At 34.4% G+C, this 18,357-nt stretch overlaps 1 protein-coding gene and 1 long non-coding RNA gene across 7 annotated transcripts in view; one reads left to right on the forward strand and one right to left on the reverse strand.

The window, feature by feature from the left end:
* The window catches only part of Ptp36E (protein tyrosine phosphatase 36E), a 178,726-nt gene that overhangs the window by 138,593 nt on the left and 21,776 nt on the right, over positions 1–18,357 (forward strand). For all 6 annotated transcript variants that reach the window (XM_067098472.1, XM_067098468.1, XM_067098471.1 and 3 more), the window contains 8 exons: positions 3,326–3,441; positions 5,530–5,617; positions 7,034–7,110; positions 7,768–7,902; positions 9,799–9,933; positions 11,120–11,274; positions 12,665–12,800; positions 13,508–13,654. In XM_067098472.1, coding sequence (XP_066954573.1) covers positions 3,326–3,441; positions 5,530–5,617; positions 7,034–7,110; positions 7,768–7,902; positions 9,799–9,933; positions 11,120–11,274; positions 12,665–12,800; positions 13,508–13,654 — 989 coding nt within the window. The remainder of the gene's footprint in view (positions 1–3,325; positions 3,442–5,529; positions 5,618–7,033; positions 7,111–7,767; positions 7,903–9,798; positions 9,934–11,119; positions 11,275–12,664; positions 12,801–13,507; positions 13,655–18,357) is intronic.
* LOC136835220 (uncharacterized) overlaps positions 1–18,357 on the reverse strand; it is a 179,888-nt gene that overhangs the window by 134,354 nt on the left and 27,177 nt on the right. The window contains exon 4 of the long non-coding RNA XR_010852055.1: positions 13,488–13,776. This is a non-coding gene — a long non-coding RNA (uncharacterized lncRNA). The remainder of the gene's footprint in view (positions 1–13,487; positions 13,777–18,357) is intronic.

The following is an 18,357-nucleotide window of genomic DNA, read 5'->3' on the forward strand; positions in this document are numbered from 1 at the left end:
ATATTACATCATCACGTCAATTCGCAAAGGTTAGGTAAACTCACCAAGGTTAGGTAAATTCACCAAGGTTAGGCAAATTCACGAAGGTTAGGTAAACTCACCAAGGTTAGATAAATTCGCAAAGATTTGGTAAATTCCCCATGGTTAGGTAAATTCACCAAGGTTAGGTAAATTCACAAAGGTTTGGTAAATTCACCAAGGTTAGGTAAATTCACTAAGGTTAGGTAAAGTCATCAAGGTTAGGTAAATTCGCAAAGATTTGGTAAATTCCCCAAGGTTCAAGGTTAGGTAAATTTGCCAAGGTCAGGTAAATTCCCAAGGTTAGGTAAATTCACCAAGGTTAGGTAAATTCGCCAAGGTTTGGTAAATTCACCAAGGTTAGGCAAATTCACCAAGGTTAGGTAAAGTCATCAAGGTTAGGTAAATTCAAGGTAAATTCACCAAGGTTAGGTAAATTCGCAAAGGTTTGGTAACTCACCAAGGTTAGATAAATTCCCCAAGGTTAGGTAAATTTGCAAAGGTTTGGTAAATTCACCAAGGTTAGGTAAATTCCCCAAGGTTAGGTAAATTCACCAAGGTTAGGTAAATTCAAGGTAAATTCACCAAGGATAGGTAAATCTGCAAAGGTTTGGTAACTTACCAAGGTTAGGTAAATTCCCCAAGGTTAGGTAAACTCAACAAGGTTAGGTAAATTCGCAAAGGTTTAGTAACTCACCAAGGTTAGGTAAATTCCCCAAGATTAGGTAAATTTGCAAAGGTTTGGTAAATTCACCAAGGTTAGGTAAATTCCCCAAGGTTAGGTAAATTCAAGGTAAATTCACCAAGATTAGGTAAATTTGTAAAGGTTTGGTAACTCACCAAGGTTAGGTAAATTCACCAAGGTTAGGTAAACTCACCAAGGTTAGGTAAATTCAAAGCAGTTAGGTAAATTTCCCAAGTTTAGGTAAATTCACCATGGTTAGGTAAATTCCCCAAGGTTAGGTAAACTCACCAAGGTTAGGTAAATTCGCAAAGGTTAGGTAAATTTCCCAAGGTTAGGTAAAGTCACCATGGTTAGGTAAATTCCCCAAGGTTAAGTAAACTCACCAAGGTTAGGTAAATTCGCAAAGGTTTGGTAAATTCACCAAGGTTAGGTAAATTCCCCAAGGTTAGATAAACTCATCGAGGTTAGGTAAATTTGCAAAGGTTATGTAAATTCCCCAAGGTTAGATAAATTCCCCAAGGTTAGGTAAATTCGCAAAGGTTTGGTAAATTCACCAAGGTTAGGTAAATTCCTCAAGGTTAGGTAAACTCATCAAGGTTAGGTAAATTCTCAAAGGTTAGGTAAATTCACCAAGGTTAGGTAAATTTGCAAAGGTTTGGTAAATTCATCAAGGTTAGGTAAATTCCACAAGGTTAGGTAAATTTACCAAGGTTAGGTAAATTCCCCAAGGCTAGGTAAATTCACCAAAGTTAGGTAAATTCACCAAGGATAGATAAACTCACCAAAATTAGGTAAACTTACTAAAATTAGGTAAATTCACCAAAGTTGTCTCTGCACTATTGTCTAGGCACTGTGTCATTACTGCTCCTCTGAAATACAGGCACCATTGTCGACACCTGGTGATCAGCAGGCACCGTAAGTGTGCCAATTAGAGTTACTTATCACCAATTACTGCCGGAATAGGGAAAGGAGGAGATGGAGAGTTTCTCCAACGCGTAATTGTAGGTCTATCGAGGAGCTGGAATTCATACTGGTGTTTGTAAATCGTGTGCCAGGTGTCCTAGTGGTAGGCAGAGACCTCCGTCTGCGGCCTGCTAATGCTTCTCCTAACCTGCTGAATTTTCTTTTAATTATGGGTTTTTGCCTTGAGTGTTACAGCTTTTTTTTTTTTAATTATTGGTGTCTTTATTTTATGACTGAGTGTTCCAAATATGATCGTTCTATTCTGTGGAAGTTCGATTTGCAAAGTGATTGCTTAATAATAATAATAATAACATAATAATAATAATAATAATAATAATAATAATAATAAAACCTGTAATTATTCGTTACAAAAGGAACATTATTTTAATAAAATGATAAAACCTGTGATTGGTCATTGCAAAAGAAACAACAGTTTACATCATTAATAGATATTTTCTGATAACTTGTCTTAAGAGCAAAAAGTAAACTTAAAATGTGTCCATTACAAGCGTCATAAAACTGTAGCTGTTATAACTAACCATTACATTGAAAATTACATAATAGGAACCTTAAAATACATATCAGTTAATCAGACTAAGCATTTAAGGTATACAAAGAATTATTATAATTACTAGACAGACATTATTCATTTCATTAAAAAACATCATAATATTACTGAATTCATTCTTTTAATGAGTACTACTATCATAGTAATAATTCAGTAGAAACAAAGTAATTTTTACGTAAACACTCGTAGCTTTCCATTTAAATCATCATCTTTTGATAATAATAATAATAATAATAATAATAATAATAATAATAATAATAATAATAATAATAATAATATATAAAAAACAAATAAATAAAAGAAAACAAGATGCAAATCCTAACAAGATATACAGATGAAAAAATGTAAAATAAAAAAATAAAAAAAAATAAGAAGATGCAAATCCTAACAAGAAACAAACAGATATAAAAGCTAAATAAATAAATAAAAAAACACGAAGACAAAAATAAGCAGATTAAAAAGGTGAAAAAAAGAAATAAAAAAACAAGAATATGCAAATATTAAAAAAATTAACAAATTAAAGAGCTAAATACATAAAATAAAAAAAACAAGACGGTGAAAAATAAACATTAAAAGCTAGTATAAAATGAAAAAATGCGATGCAAATCCTAACAATGCAGGAACAGATAAAAAACTAAAAAATTAAATAAAGAAAAAACAAGACAGAAATCTTCACAAAAAATAAAGATAAAAAAGTTCAATAAACAAAATAAAAAAAACAAGAATATGCAAATCCTAACAAAAAATGAACAGAAGCAAATCCTAATAAAAAATAAACATAAAAAAAGGTTAGATAAAAAAAATGAAAAAAAAATATGCAAATCCTAATAAAAAGTAAACAGAAGCAAATCCTAACAAAAAATAAACAGATTAAAAAGAGGTTAAGTAAAAATATAAAAAATTAGAAGATGCAAATCCTAACAAAAGATAAACAGAGGCAAATCCTAACAAAAAATAAACGGATTAAAAAAAAGGTTAAATAAAAATGAAAAAAAAGAAGATGGAAATCCTAACAAAAAATAAAAAGAAAAAACTTAAAAATAAAAAAAAAATTGCAAATCCTAACATCTGCAATTTTTTTTTCATTTCAGCGGAAGAGGAGAAGGCCATTGGGGCCATGCCCACAAAACCCACAGATTCCAGAGATTTTCCTCGACTCTGCGCAGAACATCGCAAGTACCCCATCCTTTACAAAGTAGAATTTCAGGTAAGGGTCTCCCATGCTGTCTCTGAGAGAGAGAGAGAGAGAGAGAGAGAGAGAGAGAGAGAGAGAGAGAGAGAGAGAGAGAGAGAGAGGAGCTACTGTTCAAACTTATTCTTCTTGTCAGCAGAATGGGTAGAGAAAGAGAGAGATAAAACATAATCAAGTTCAAACTTATTCTGAAGAGAGAGAGAGAGAGAGAGAGAGAGAGAGAGAGAGAGAGAGAGAGAGAGAGAGAGAGAGGTCACGTTCAAACTTATTCTGCTTGTCAGAAGAATGGGGAGAGAAAGAGAGACAGAGAGAGATAGAACATAATCATGTTCAAACTTATTCTGAGGAGAGAGAGAGAGAGAGAGAGAGAGAATAATCATGTTCAAACTTATTCTGCTCGTCAGAAGAATGAGAGAGAGAGAGAGAGAGAGAGAGAGAGTAGGTTATCATGATCAGTCACATTCTAAACTGAATAAAATGTTCAAGTTTCATATTATCAGTAATTTCCTATCACCGTTGGTAAGAAGACTCATTATTTATAAAAAGCCTAATTTCATAAGTACGATGCTGACATATCATATAACATTCCCTTGTGGTTGGAACGCTATGTCATGTAATTTTTATTTTAGGGTGGAAAAAGGTATTCCAATAGTATCTAGTTACTCGGATAATTTTTTTATGTTTTGTAAGTACTTCTTAACAAGACAGCTAAATAAAAATAAAAAGATCGAATATGTCATTTGTAACTGCTCAGCAAAGCAAAATATATATATATATATATATATATATATATATATTATATATATATATATATATATATATATAAATATATATATGTGTGTGTGCGTGTCCCACAAAAGCAGCTCATAATTTGGGGTTGCTCCGTATAAAATCATCACCTGGATGTTTTATTCTAAAAATAGAAAAAAAAGAAAAGCCGAGAAAAATTGAAATTAAAACCGTAATGTTGACCCAAGGTCAGTCTAGGTCGCCATCAGCGGTTTTCGGATGTAAGTTACAAATCAGTTAGTCTTGGAAAGCTTTCTTAATTTTTATATATTTTCACTTTTGTTTGGGATATGTAAAAGTTCGGAATTAGAACTTGTCAAATAAAAAAAGACCCTAGTCTCAAGTTTACATATAGGACTACCTCGGCTTATGGTTGCATATAGGCCTACCTCGGTTAATGATTACATATGTCTACCTCGGCTTATGATTACATGTAGGCCTACCGCGGCTTATGGTTACGTATAGGCCTACCAAGACCTATAATTACATACAGACCTACCTCGCCTTATGATTACATATAGGCCTACCTCGGCTTATGATTACATATAGGCCTACCTCAGCTTATGATTACATATAGGCCTACCTCGGCTTATGATTACCTATAGGCCTACCTGTCGAGGTCACGAATAGGTGACGCAGCCGAAAGTATTTTGATAATAGCCCAGATGAAGGGATTTTACAGGTCATGAATTAAGTTTATACACATGTATATATATGACCCATGAAGTTGTTTATTTTATGTGCTGGGATTCGAGTCTTGTAAACAGTACGATTTTTATGACTCTTTATGTTTATATTCGAAGTTTTCAGAATAGAAAACTTAACTGATGGTCTTATAACTCGAAAGATAGTTGATTCAACTCATGGGAACTTGGTAAAAATAAGTAATTGAATATAAATGAGCAGACAATTCTTGCTTTAAAGAAAAGTGCGCATGAGCAAATCTCCTTCAGACTGAATAAGTCAGTTTAGGTTGGACTGAGATATATTATTCCAGTTCAGGTCAGGTTAAAGTCGAAATTTGCAACTTCTGTCAACCTTCTCGACAATAAAACTCGATGTATGACGGGAAAAATAAAACAAAATTATCCCTGTTACATTACATACAGGCCTACCTCGGCTTATGAATACATATAGGCCTACCAATTGACTGGAAGAGGAAGACAACCAACAGAAAACCACCTCAGTTACTGCCAACAGAAAACGGATTAACCTAACCCACCTTTATTACACCAACCCATACAAGGACTCGTTGCAATGGAATTTTATATTGAAAATTTTATTTTACTAATTATTCGTATTTCCTCTTTGCAGATGGCTATCAAGGTCGAGCCGCACAGCATCAGACACGCGCTGAAGGAAACCAACGAGTGCAAGAACCAAAACAAGAGAAGTCTCGCATGTGAGTCTCAGCAGCTCCCAATTTGTCAATTTTCTTTCCCTTATCGTTTTATTTTCTGTTGTCTTCTGTCTTTCTTTTCAAGCGAAAATTTTACTCTGGATGATCTGCTTAACTATAAGAAATTATGGAATTTATATTAAGACATTTTTCTGTATTTAGTTTGTTTAAGTATGCGGTGGAGACGGAACAGTATTCTTATATTATGTCTCATTCATATTCTATCGTATTTCACTCTCAGAGACGTTATATTCTCTTTGTTAGGATTAATATTGCTTCCAATTTTTGAAAACTATTTCTGGGATCCAGAGTAATATAAGTGCTCCGTAGATCTCCGTTACCAAGATACAGTTTTTTGACAAAAATCGTAGGACTCAAAAGTCTTATAGCTTAACTGGCAAGTAGGCCTATGTCACCCAAATGGTCAGGAATCATCATTTAGTAATGAGCACAATCTTCGTTTTATGAGAACAAGTGTTCATTACTTCCATGTTTATTTTATCGTTCTGTTGCGTTTTTGTGAACTTTCCTCTCAAGCACTGACTTACGTGCCTCTTAAAGAAGGGCAGCTTATAGGAACAAAAAGTAAAGTAGAGAGTGTAAAATTGCTAAGGGGAATTGCGTGAGCTACCGACTAGCTTCTTTAAAGTAAAGGTTGATGTTTATATATCTCAGCTCCAAAAATATTCAGAGCCTATGGTAAAGCAATTTGCCTCATGTAACCAATTTCCTATCAAAATCAGTCCAAAATTTACTTATTTTATACATACATACACACACATATATACATACATATATATATATATATATATATATATATATATATATATGTATATATATATATATATATATATATATATATATATATATATATATATATATATATATATATATATTACCAAATTAAAAAAATAAGTAAATTTTGGACTGATTTTAATACAGAAAAAAGAGATAACATCAGAAATATATATATACTGTATATATATATATATATATAGTGTATATATATATATATATTATATATATATATATATATATATATATTATTACATTATATATATATATATATATATATATATATATATATATATATATATATTTATATATATATATATATATTTGATATGTTATCTCTTTTTCTGTATTTCCATTATCTTCTGTTACTTCTTTCCAAATGAAAGCTATGTTATCTGGACGTTTGAATTTCAAGTCAATGGCCCCTTTGGTGGGCTTGTTCCATCTGAATAGGGTTCATCTTTTGCATAATAATAATAATAATAATAATAATAATAATAATAATAATAATAATAATAATACTTTTCATCGCTCTTAAACTTAGCACACCCATTAGTTGTGTAAATCGCCTTCATAACCTTGCTTCAACGATAGAAACACAATAATAATATCTATATTTTCCAGACGATTACAACAGAGTGGTCCTGGAACCTACACCTGGAGTCCCAGATTCTGACTACATCAATGCCTCTTATGTAGATGTAAGTAGAAATGAATTGCTAACAGCTTTTGTTGACCGTAGTTGAAAGAAATATCTATACAAGTCAGCTGAGGTATTGTTGGAAAGTGATCAGTTCAATACGACATTCCTGTACACACGCTTTCATGTGTTTATGTACGCATGTTTTATGGTTTTAAATAGCTACTCAGATAGACAGACAGATAGGTAGATAGATATATAGATAGATAGACAGATATATTAACTCTACTGCAATGCTAAATACGTGAGCATTAAGAATGGACAAATGTATGAATAACGAGATTTATATAAACGATATGACATGAAAGTTTAGCTGTGCAAAAGAAATATATATGTATATATACTGTATATATGCATATACATAATGTATATATATATATATATATATATATATACATATACATATATATAAAGTATATATATACATATATATACACTGTTAATCAGATGTGAAACGCTTTTTTCGTTAATGCAAACATAACGTTAACTGTTTTGCTGAAACTCTGGAGAGAGAGAGAGAGAGAGAGAGAGAGAGAGAGAGAGAGAGAGAGAGAGAGAGAGAGAGAGAGAGAGAGAGAGAGAGAAAGCAACGCTGCTGCATCATCCTTTGAAACCGAGATGATCCACCCTGATGATGTACGATACGTCTCATTGGCAGAGCCTGCTGACTCCCAAAGCTTACGTGGCGACACAGGGTCCCCTGGAGAACACCATCGGCGATTTCTGGCGATTGGTTTGGCAAGAAAAGACTCGACTGATCGTCATGCTCACGAAGACCTTCGACTTCATCAAGGTGAGTCTCCCCTCCCACCCGCTTCCTATACCTGTTGAAATAGCGTAACTTGGTGAGTCCCCCTTTACCTGTTGAATTAGCGTAACTTGGTGAGTCCCCCTTCACCTGTTTAATTAGCGTAACTTGCTGAGTCCCCTTTACCTGTTGAATTAGCGTAACTTGGCGAATCCCCCTTTACTTGTTGAATTAGCGTAACTTGGCGAGTCCCCCTTTACTTGTTAAATTAGCATAACTTGGTGAGTCCCCCTTTACCTGTTGAATTAGCGTAACTTGGCGAATCCCCCTTTACTTGTTGAATTAGCGTAACTTAGTGAGTCCCCCTTTACCTGTTGCATTAGCGTAACTTGACCAGTTCCCCTTTACTTGTTGAATTAGCGTAGCAGCAGGTCCCCCTTTACTTGAGCCAGTTCCCCTTTACCTGTTGAATTAGCGTGCGAAACTTGACCAGGTCCCCCTTTACCTGTTGCATTAGCGTACCAGTCCCCCTTTGCCTGTTGAGTCCAGTTCCCTTTACCTGTTGCATTATTAGGCGCCTGTAACTTGGCGAATCCCCCTTTATTTGTTGAATTAGCGTAACTTAGTGAGTCCCCCTTTACCTGTTGCATAGGCGTAACTTGACCAGTCCCCCTTTACCTGTTGCATTAGCGTAACTTGGTGAGTCTCCCTTTACCTGTTGAATTAGCGTAACTTGGTGAGTCCCCCTTTACTTGTTGAATTAGCGTAACTTGGTGAGTCCCCCTTTACCTTGCATTAGCGTAACTTGGTGAGTCCCCCTTTACCTGTTGAATTAGTGTAACTTGGTGAGTCTCCCTTTACCTTAGCGTAACCTCGAATTGTGATCTGTTATCTTTTATCAGTTCGTTTCATAATTCATCAGAGCTCTTTACGTCACAGTTTTTGCTTTCAACTTTAGGCAGCAGACTTCTGCTTCTACAAAGTGTGACGTTTTCTAGCACCAGGTTTAACATATTTAATATTACTCAGTTTGCTAGGAGTTTTATTTTGGCCACAACTAAAATGTCGAATAGTTTACCTAATGCAATTGTGATGTTTTCCAGCATCAGGTTTAATACTATTTAACACTAATCAATTTGCCGGGAGTTTTATCCTGGATACAACTAAAATGTCTAAAATTTCGAATAGTTTACCTAGTGCAGTTGTGGAACCCTCTGATCTCCAAATATTTAAGCGAGGAACAAATCTGTTCCTGCTCTTTGCTGCTGATGTCTCCTCAATTCAGGTGTATCGGTTTTATGTGTTATTCCCTCATACTTAATTATTTATCACCTTTTCGTATAACTTGTCTCTATCTCTGCAGGCTGATTTCCCTTTGGAGCCCTCTTGGGTTTATAATATGTCGACTCTGTCCATAAGGGGTTTCGGCTGAAGACTAAGAAAAAAAGAACAGAAAGAAATGGTGTTTTTACAAAATATCCGTTTGTTGTCATTCACTATCATATGATTAACTATAGCTTCCATGAACGTACTATGTCACTTTGCTTAATTGTAAGTGCAATACTTTGCGCATATACTGTACACATAAATTCTTTAAAATGCATAAATCTCTCATGTACTGTACTGGATAGAAAAATTTACATTTTTCCGTGACTTCACTAATAAACTACTGTGACATCATCATTTTATGACTTTTTTTGTAATTCCTGTGTATCGTCCACTGTATCTTAATATTTTAACCTGCATTCCTGAGTTTATCACGTAGGCAACTATTAGCAAACATGTCTACATTTTCCTGAATTCCTTACATTTTCACGATTCATAAATCTCATATCTCATCACTGTTTATACATTAATCTCATTTCTGCTTATCCGCTGCTCTCTTATAAAATTTTGTAATGTTGAATTTATTCATATCTTTATATCTATTTTTACTTATAGGTAATGTGCGTTCAGTACTGGCCGGCCAACGTAGGATGCTGCGACAGGTACGAAGGAATCCAGGTGCACTTGGTGAAGGAGGAACAACTAGCCAACTTCCAGATCAGGACTCTGAGACTCTCGCAAGAGGGCACTGTAAGTCACTTGCGTGAGGGGTCCCCCTGGGGGAGGGGTCTGTTGGGAAGGGGGGAATTCCAGTCATCTCGATCCAAAATTGTTCCAGGTCCGCCTTGTAACAGTCATTTTACCACTAACCTAACTTATGCTAATCTGCAACTTGAGCTAAAGTTACCTGAGTTAACGTGACATAACCTAGTTCTAAATCTAGAAGCAACTATAGTACTTTAATCAGTTCATAATTTGGAAGCAACTGTAGTACTATAATCAGTTCCTAATTTGGAAGCAATTGCAGTATTAGAATTGGTTCCCAATTTGGAAGCAGGAGCAATATTAATTCCTAATCTGAATGACGGTGAAGTACTAGAATCAGTTCCTAACTGGAAGCGGATGCTATATGAGAATTAGTTTTCAGTTTGGAAGCAGCAACAGTATTAGATTTAGTTTTCAGTTTGGAAGCAGCAACAGTATTAGATTTAGTTTTCAGTTTGGAAGCAGCAACAGTATTAGATTTAGTTTTTAGTTTGGAAGCAGCAACAGTATTAGATTTAGTTTTCAGTTTGGAAGCAGGAACAGTATTAGAATTAGTTCCTAATTTGAAAACAGGTGTAGCATTAGAGTTAATTACTAATTTGCAAGCAGGTGCAGCACTAGAATTAGTTCTTAATGTGAATGCAAAGTGCAATACTAGAATTAGTTCTGATTTGGACGCAGGTGCAGTACTAGAATTAGTGTATGTAGGATATATATATATATATATATATATATATATATATAACGATAAATTTTGCCAAATTAAGTCCCATAGACGCTAAAGTTAAAAAAGAAACTTGCATGAAATTTTGAATCTCTTCGAAAGAGATTAAGCCAGGACAAATTTTCTTAAGTGTACGTTTTCATTATCTCATAAATCTTCTTATAGAAAACGTTTAATTTTGGGTAGACACTTTTATTTGTACTACATACGAGGGACAACATTGTTATAATTTTAACGTCGTTATTACGTCTAAAAATGCGATAGAATTACCATATATACGTATACTGAAGCATACACACACACTACACACACACACACACACACACACACACACACATATATATATATATATATATATATACATACATATATATATACACATATATATATATATATATATATATGCTATGTATTTAATGAATATTTATCTATTATATTATTCCTCAGAACGAAGTCCACGATGCAGTCCAGTTCCACTATACTGAGTGGCCTTCCCACACCCACCCGTTCATCAACGCCTTTCTCGAGTTCCGCAGAAGAATTAGGATATGGATGAATTCGAACATCACGCCTGCAGATGGACCTACCATAGTGCATTGTGGGTAAGAAGACCAATGACTGATTGGATGCGTGTGTAAGCTGGCGATGCCAGGATAGGCATAGATATTATAAGTGCTGTTTTTGTTTCGTTATCTTCTTCAGTAAGAAGAAGACGAGAACAAGTTACCTTTATTCTAATTCATCTTCTGTTCTTTATTTTTGATACTTTTACTCTCTCTTCTTCTTTTACGACAGATGTGTTCCCTTTTCCATCCTTTTTCTTTTTATTTTCTTCTACCACATGAACCCTGCTACTTCTCATTTCCCAATGCGATGAGGATCAAACGAATTTACTTTTCAGACTGGTTCCCAGTTCCTAAGTGGTCACTCCGCAAACACAGTTGCGCGCACACTACACTAAACAGTTTTACTTTATGGCTTATCTCTTTCGAATTGTCAATCCCTCTTTTCAAATGACACTGAATTTACTTTCTAGTTAATATTACTCTACTGTATTTCCTGTCCACTGTTCGTTTTAGGTGCAGAGCTGTTTAACTTTAAACGGTTTTACTTTATGGTTTTTTCTCTATTGTACTGTTATTTCCTTCTCTAAATGACACTGACTTTCCTTTATATTTAATATTAATCTCTTTTCTAAGTCTTTTTAATCGTCTTTGGCTTTACTTTCTTTAAGAATTCACTAAACTGAGTTTGTTTATTCCTTGGACATTTTACACTTTTCTGCACACTAGTTGGTTCCTGGTTCCTAAGCGCGCACTCCAAACACAGCTGGGGGCACACTGCACTATTCGTGTGAGGTGCAGAGATTTTAATTTGATAGTTTTACTTTACATATTTCTCTTGTGTACTGTTATTACATTATTTACACTAACACTGATTTCGCTTGTTTTTTTTTTTTTCAGTTTTAAATGTCTTTAGCTTTACTTTATATAACAGTACATCAGACTGATTATTTTAATCCCTGACCATTACCCTTTTCTACAACAAGAACCCCAAAAAGTTGAGGTGTTTCTAAACTAATTATTACGAAATATTGTCAATAAATTTCTACTTTACTTTTAACCCTCCCCCTTTCATTTTTTTTTTTTTTTACTGAGGCCGTGCCATGTTATTGGCTTTGACAACCAGCGCTTCCCAGGTTAACAAAATTCTTAATTTTCAGGGCTAGTTTTATGTATTTCCCAGTTTTCTGTTAGGGGATTCCTGGGTCTCTAAAGTAATGTCCTGTTCTTTTTTTTTTTTTTTTTTGTAGGATTTTACAACCGAATAAATGTTCGGTGCTGTCCTCCACCAATGTGCAGATATCACAAACCTCGTCCTTGTATATACCTCGGAAGTTAGCCTTCAAGTCCAACATATTCAGCCTGGCTTTCATTACCATACACGCATACACCGGACGACCTTTAGACTTACGACTACTTATCTTTCCAGCGATGGCGGCGCGAGAACGGGCGTTTACCTAGCGGTCGACAGCAACTTGGAATTACACGAGGAAGACGGTAAATTCGATATTTACGGATACTTCAAGAAAATGAGAGCGGCGAGATCAGGTCTCATAGAGACTGTGGTAAGTTTATACAATAAAAAAAAATTCTGATTATATTTCTTAAAGTTTTCATTTGATTTAGTCGTTGTTTTGATTAAGTGTTGTAGTAAATCGGTGGTTATGGACTTCATATCGATTTAGTAACCGTTATTACTGATTGGCTGATTGATCGATTGATTGATATCACTCATGAATTCGCTGCCAGTATTATATTTGGTGTTATTAGTACTAGTGAAGCCGTTTATGAATATCTTTAATATTTTATTATAGCTATTACCTACACCAGGGAGGTTATATTTTTACGGATCAGTTTGGTTACCTGTTTGTTTGTGAACAGTCATGTGTGTACGTATCAGTGAACATATATGTGTATGTGTTAATGCACATATGTGTGTATGTATTAATACACAAATAAGTGTATCAATACAAATACGCGTGTATATATTAATGCATATATAAGTGCATGCATTAATTCACATATAAGTGTACGTATTAATACACATATAAGTGAATGCATAAATGCACATACAAGTGAATGTATTAATACATATCCATGCGTATGTATTAATAAACACACGCATGCTACATTCGTGCAAGCAAGCATACTCATAAATCCCCAATATCAGCACCCATTCTCTTCGCACGTCAGATTATTTCCTAGTCATTTCTCAAGTCCCATTCAGACAAAAAGCTACTGTACTCACTGACCTATTCTCCCTCTCCTTCAGGATCAGTACAGGTTCGTCTACGACGTCCTGGAGGAGTTCCTCCTCTGCGGCTACTCTTTCTTCCCCGTCAGCGAGCTGTCGCAACGCCTCAAGCACAAATCCATGAAGGTCTCCGGAAACAAGAACGAATATCAGGTGGAATTCGAGGTAAGTGTTCAACTTTCACGAGGTGAGTTTGCAAACTGTCTCTAAGTGAGTGTTAGGTCGTCGCCTTCCCGATTTTGTTCGAGAGATTCCTCTGTCGTCGCAAACGCGTTGGCCAGCGACGCCTGAAGGAGTATAAAATAAAATATGATTAGACACTTCGGCTACAAGTATGCGACACTCATACTGATCACATTTCTGTTAAAAAGTCGAAGGGAGGAATCCCACATTGTAAGAATTACTTTTTTTATGATTTTGTTTTCTTTCGAAATTTTTTTTAACTAAATGTAGAATGAATTATTGACATCTCTCAAGAAATAATAAACTAAATGAGATATTTCTCAATTATTTAAACGATTATTTCTAGGAAGATGTCAATAATTCAGTTTACATTCAGTTACAAAAATTCAAACGTGGAGAAATGTGTGATCAGAAAAACATTAATTCTACAACGCTACTGTTACAGAGTTCACATTTTCTCAATGTACATTACGAGAGAAAACGTTTAATAATGAATATCATTCATACATTCTACCAAAATAAACTTCAGAGCCTAATTGTTAATGGGTTCAGAAAAATATTATACACCATACCCTCATATACCGTTAGAAAAAAAAGAGTAAAATATATCGAAAAAAAGTTAAATTATATTTACAAAACTAAATCATGCAAAGCCATACTGATTCAATTCGTGTTCAAATCAGAGTCAAAACCAAATAATTAAGAGGTCTAAATATTAATTAGATTCAATAAGATCCATTCAATTAAGAAAATCAAACATTCTCATTTCCGCTGTATTTTATCTGGCATCCATGTAACCTGCTTAGAAATTCATTTCTCGCTATAATGTGGTTCGGATTCCACAATAAGCTGTAGGTCCCGTTGCTAGGTAACCAACTGGTTCTTAGCCACGTAAAAATAAATCTAATCCTTCGGGCTAGCCCTGGAGAGCTGTTAATCAGCTCAGTGGTCTGTTAAACTAAGATATACTTAACTTTTCTGTCTCTGAATAATAATAATAATACACACACATAATAATAATAATAATAATAATAATAATAATAATACGAGAACAGGACAAAAGCCTCTGTACATTTGTGCACACATAAACGCTTACCAGTCGTCATTAACATTTTTTTTTCTTGCTAGAAACTGAGCAACTGTCGATGTAGCGTTGATAATATTACAGGTTCAATTTCCTAAGAACACACACAGATACATAAATACATACAAACACACACACACACATATATATACATATATAAGAGTATATATATATATATATATATATATATATATATACTGCAAAGGCAAAATAGTCTTTTATGGGCCTTTTATCTTTATATATATATATATATATATATATATATATCAACTTTCCATGATTTGTGAAATACCAAAAATATGCTGTCTTCAATAATTCATATTTTATGGCATTTAGAATGCAAGCAGTACAGATTCTGCAAAATATATTATTTCTTTCTGATGTACGAAGTATGACTGTATGCATGCAAATATAGTACCTGCATATATGTACCTATTTAACAAAGAATATATTTCATAACTCATCCAATAAAGAATGTGTGAGAATTAGGAATACTTGTGTTTCAATTTCACTTGATTAAAACCAGTTAAAGTAGAATATCTTTGTAGTGAATATTATATACATTAACGCTTTTTTTAATGTCTTCTTTTCTTGCAAGCTATCAGAAAGGAACGAACAAGTATGGCGAAGTAATAACAGTACTGTTTACCTTCTGTTGTGAGGTTTTATGTGTATATATATATATTATATATATGAGGTTTCTATGTGTATATATATATATATATATATATATATATATATATATATATACAGCAGGATCCTAGGAAAGCATTTTCCTTCTTTCCAATCCTACGTGAAGTTGCGTTCTTGTGTCATTTTCCAACATGTACATCTATCTAATATCCTACGATTTCGTGGAAAGGATTTGTCCTTACGTATGAAAACCAAATAAATAAAACAATCTTTTTCACCGGCTCTTCAAAAGCAAGGAAAAAATTACTCTCTCCGAGAAACTTATCTGCATCGAATGTTACTTTCAATAAATCGACAACCAGAGGAAATGTCACTTTTAAGACAGATTTCTTGACCAAAACCAGAGATATAAGATATTCTTCTGTTTCCTCGAGTGTGGAGGAAAAAAAAGAGACTATCCATAAAAGCAAGAACTTAGAACACATTGTGGAGTCCAAGTATTTATCTAGACAGTGACATTTCAAATGTAGTTCCTTATAAGCTAGGAAAGATTCAAGATTCTCTAGACTAAAACTTGAATCACTACTGAGCTAATGAAGAAAACGGAGTTTAGTTCATCCAACCGTTAGCTTTTAGAACAAACAACGATTCGTGCCACGCAAATGCGTCCCTAATTGTACGTACCTTTACGTGCAGAGGAAACTTTTGGAAAAGAGGATATTACCTTCGTACCGAGCGTCTTCCAAGTGGGAATGGTTTCAGAGAGGTGCCTTACAGAGTTATTTTCTTGAGGAGAGACCCGCCATCATCAACCATCGTAATGTTCCCCCTTCCTCTCTCTCTCTCTCTCCCTGTCAATCTGCAGATGACGAACTGGGAAAACTTGTAAAAAAGGCAATTAGGTTCCCATCCAAAGACCCGTTGCCTAAACTTGTCTATGGTAAAAACTAGGCCTATCCCATTTGCAAAAAAGGCAGTTAGGTTTTCATTCGCAGACTGACTCGTTGCCTAAATTTGTCCAAGAGAAAACCTAGTCCTATTCCATTTGTGAAAAAGGCAATTAGGTTTCAATTCGAAGAAACGTTGCCTAAATCTGTCTGTGGTAAAACCCAGACCTACTCCATTTGGTGCAAGAATGGGTACTATTGGTCCATTGCCTAAATATGTCTTTGGCATTACGGTCATTTTTAGACATCAGTGATCATTTTCTCGATTCGCTGCTATGGTAAGTTCCTGATTCGCATGAAAGGAGAACCATACTACTTCTTGATTCTTCTAGAGAGTCCCATTGGTAAAAGAATCAGATTCTCAACCCTTGATGTGGAATCCGTAATCAAACACCCTCTGTATATAGGTAAATTCCTGGCTATTTTCCAACTGTCTTTAGTGGATTCAACGTGAAAGAAAAATGAACATTTGGAAAATGAATATGACCTAAGAATATGCCAGAGCTTGCGCTATCAGTATTAATTTTCTGGAAGTTCTAGGCATTTAGAAGCAATAAAGGTGTTTATATAAAACTATTTGGGGAACTATTTTTTTCAGGGGGTGGGGTGGGCCAAAGAATTTTGGGGAAACTTTGGGAACTGTAGCTTCCCTTCAGTATATCTTAGAGAAACAAAGGAACTGTTTATAAAAGTATGATTGTTTATGCTAAAGACCCACCTGTTTATAATTATAAAGTCCTTTGATTAAAAAAAAACACTTTCAACGGATAACACTGCATTGTTAAGCTGAACGTAAAAGCCGAGATAGTTCCCTGTATGTACTGAAACGTAGAAAATATATTATCATTTAAATAATTCCCAGCTTTATCATAATGTGCCCAGTCACAAGACATGGCTTACCTTACGAAATAGTCAAATATGTCACGTTCTTATGCGTAACGTATAACAAACATTTTACCTTGTATTTTACAAACTGGGAACTTAACGAATTAGGTCTCGCTTAACTATCCTGCTCTGAAAATTGTGAAGATCAACATAAAACATCGTGAACATCTGGAAAAACATTCACCTTACTGAAACTCGCAAACATTTTGCTCATGAACTCGAATGTGGAAATGACTTATCTTAATAATTTCTCTGTCATTGAGAGCTATCATCTCCTAGCTAACAAGTGACGAATTAGATTAGAGGCAGGAAGCTACTCATTCAACAAATGTTAACAATTAGAAAATGTCTGAGTTTTTTTTATAGAGTTCCGTAGTGAGATGGCACATTAGCCATTATTTCACTACAGGCATAATGTTCTCAATAACAAGCGTGAGTGAGCTGCTAGTTACTGCAGACAGTAGTTTTAGTTTCACAGTAGTTTTAGATGGATAACTACTTTGTTTGAAGAGTTTGTTTGTTCAGTATTGTTATAGATGACTGCATTTGATAAGTGTGAATGAGATGAAATATGCCTTAAATAAATAAGTTAGAAGATAATAGTTATTAAAAGTAGTACTAAAGAGATACAGTCAAAACAAAACTCATCCACTTCCTTACCACTGTAGATAATTGTGTGAATAATGTAATTCGAACTATATTAACATTAACAATAAGAAAATCTACATGCCAGAGTTTCTATACACAGTTTATGTATAATAATAAAGGATTCATTAGGCTTAATGTTTTCATTATTACCACATTTGCCTTCTCCATGATTATCAGAATGAAAATCAAGGATTTTTTGTTAAAAATAATGGTCCATGAAATTCACTGAAAATCATTTCCCATTCGGATACCCAAAAAATGCTTATCGTCTCGACCGGTTGGGGAAGTCCAGATGTCCACAACAGGCCTCTGAGTCCCCTTTGTGTTAGGGACCGTGCTGGCGTAAGGCCAAGCTAACCTACACTAACTGTATTTCCAAATATCTTCTGACGGTGGCCTGTAAATTTCATGTATAGATTCCGTATTGTCTAAGGCACTGTCATTCCACAGACCATACTTCAGTCTGCTATCATTTAGGTTTCAGTTTC

Source organism: Macrobrachium rosenbergii, chromosome 55, assembly GCF_040412425.1.
Source record: "Macrobrachium rosenbergii isolate ZJJX-2024 chromosome 55, ASM4041242v1, whole genome shotgun sequence".
NCBI lineage: Eukaryota > Metazoa > Arthropoda > Malacostraca > Decapoda > Palaemonidae > Macrobrachium > Macrobrachium rosenbergii.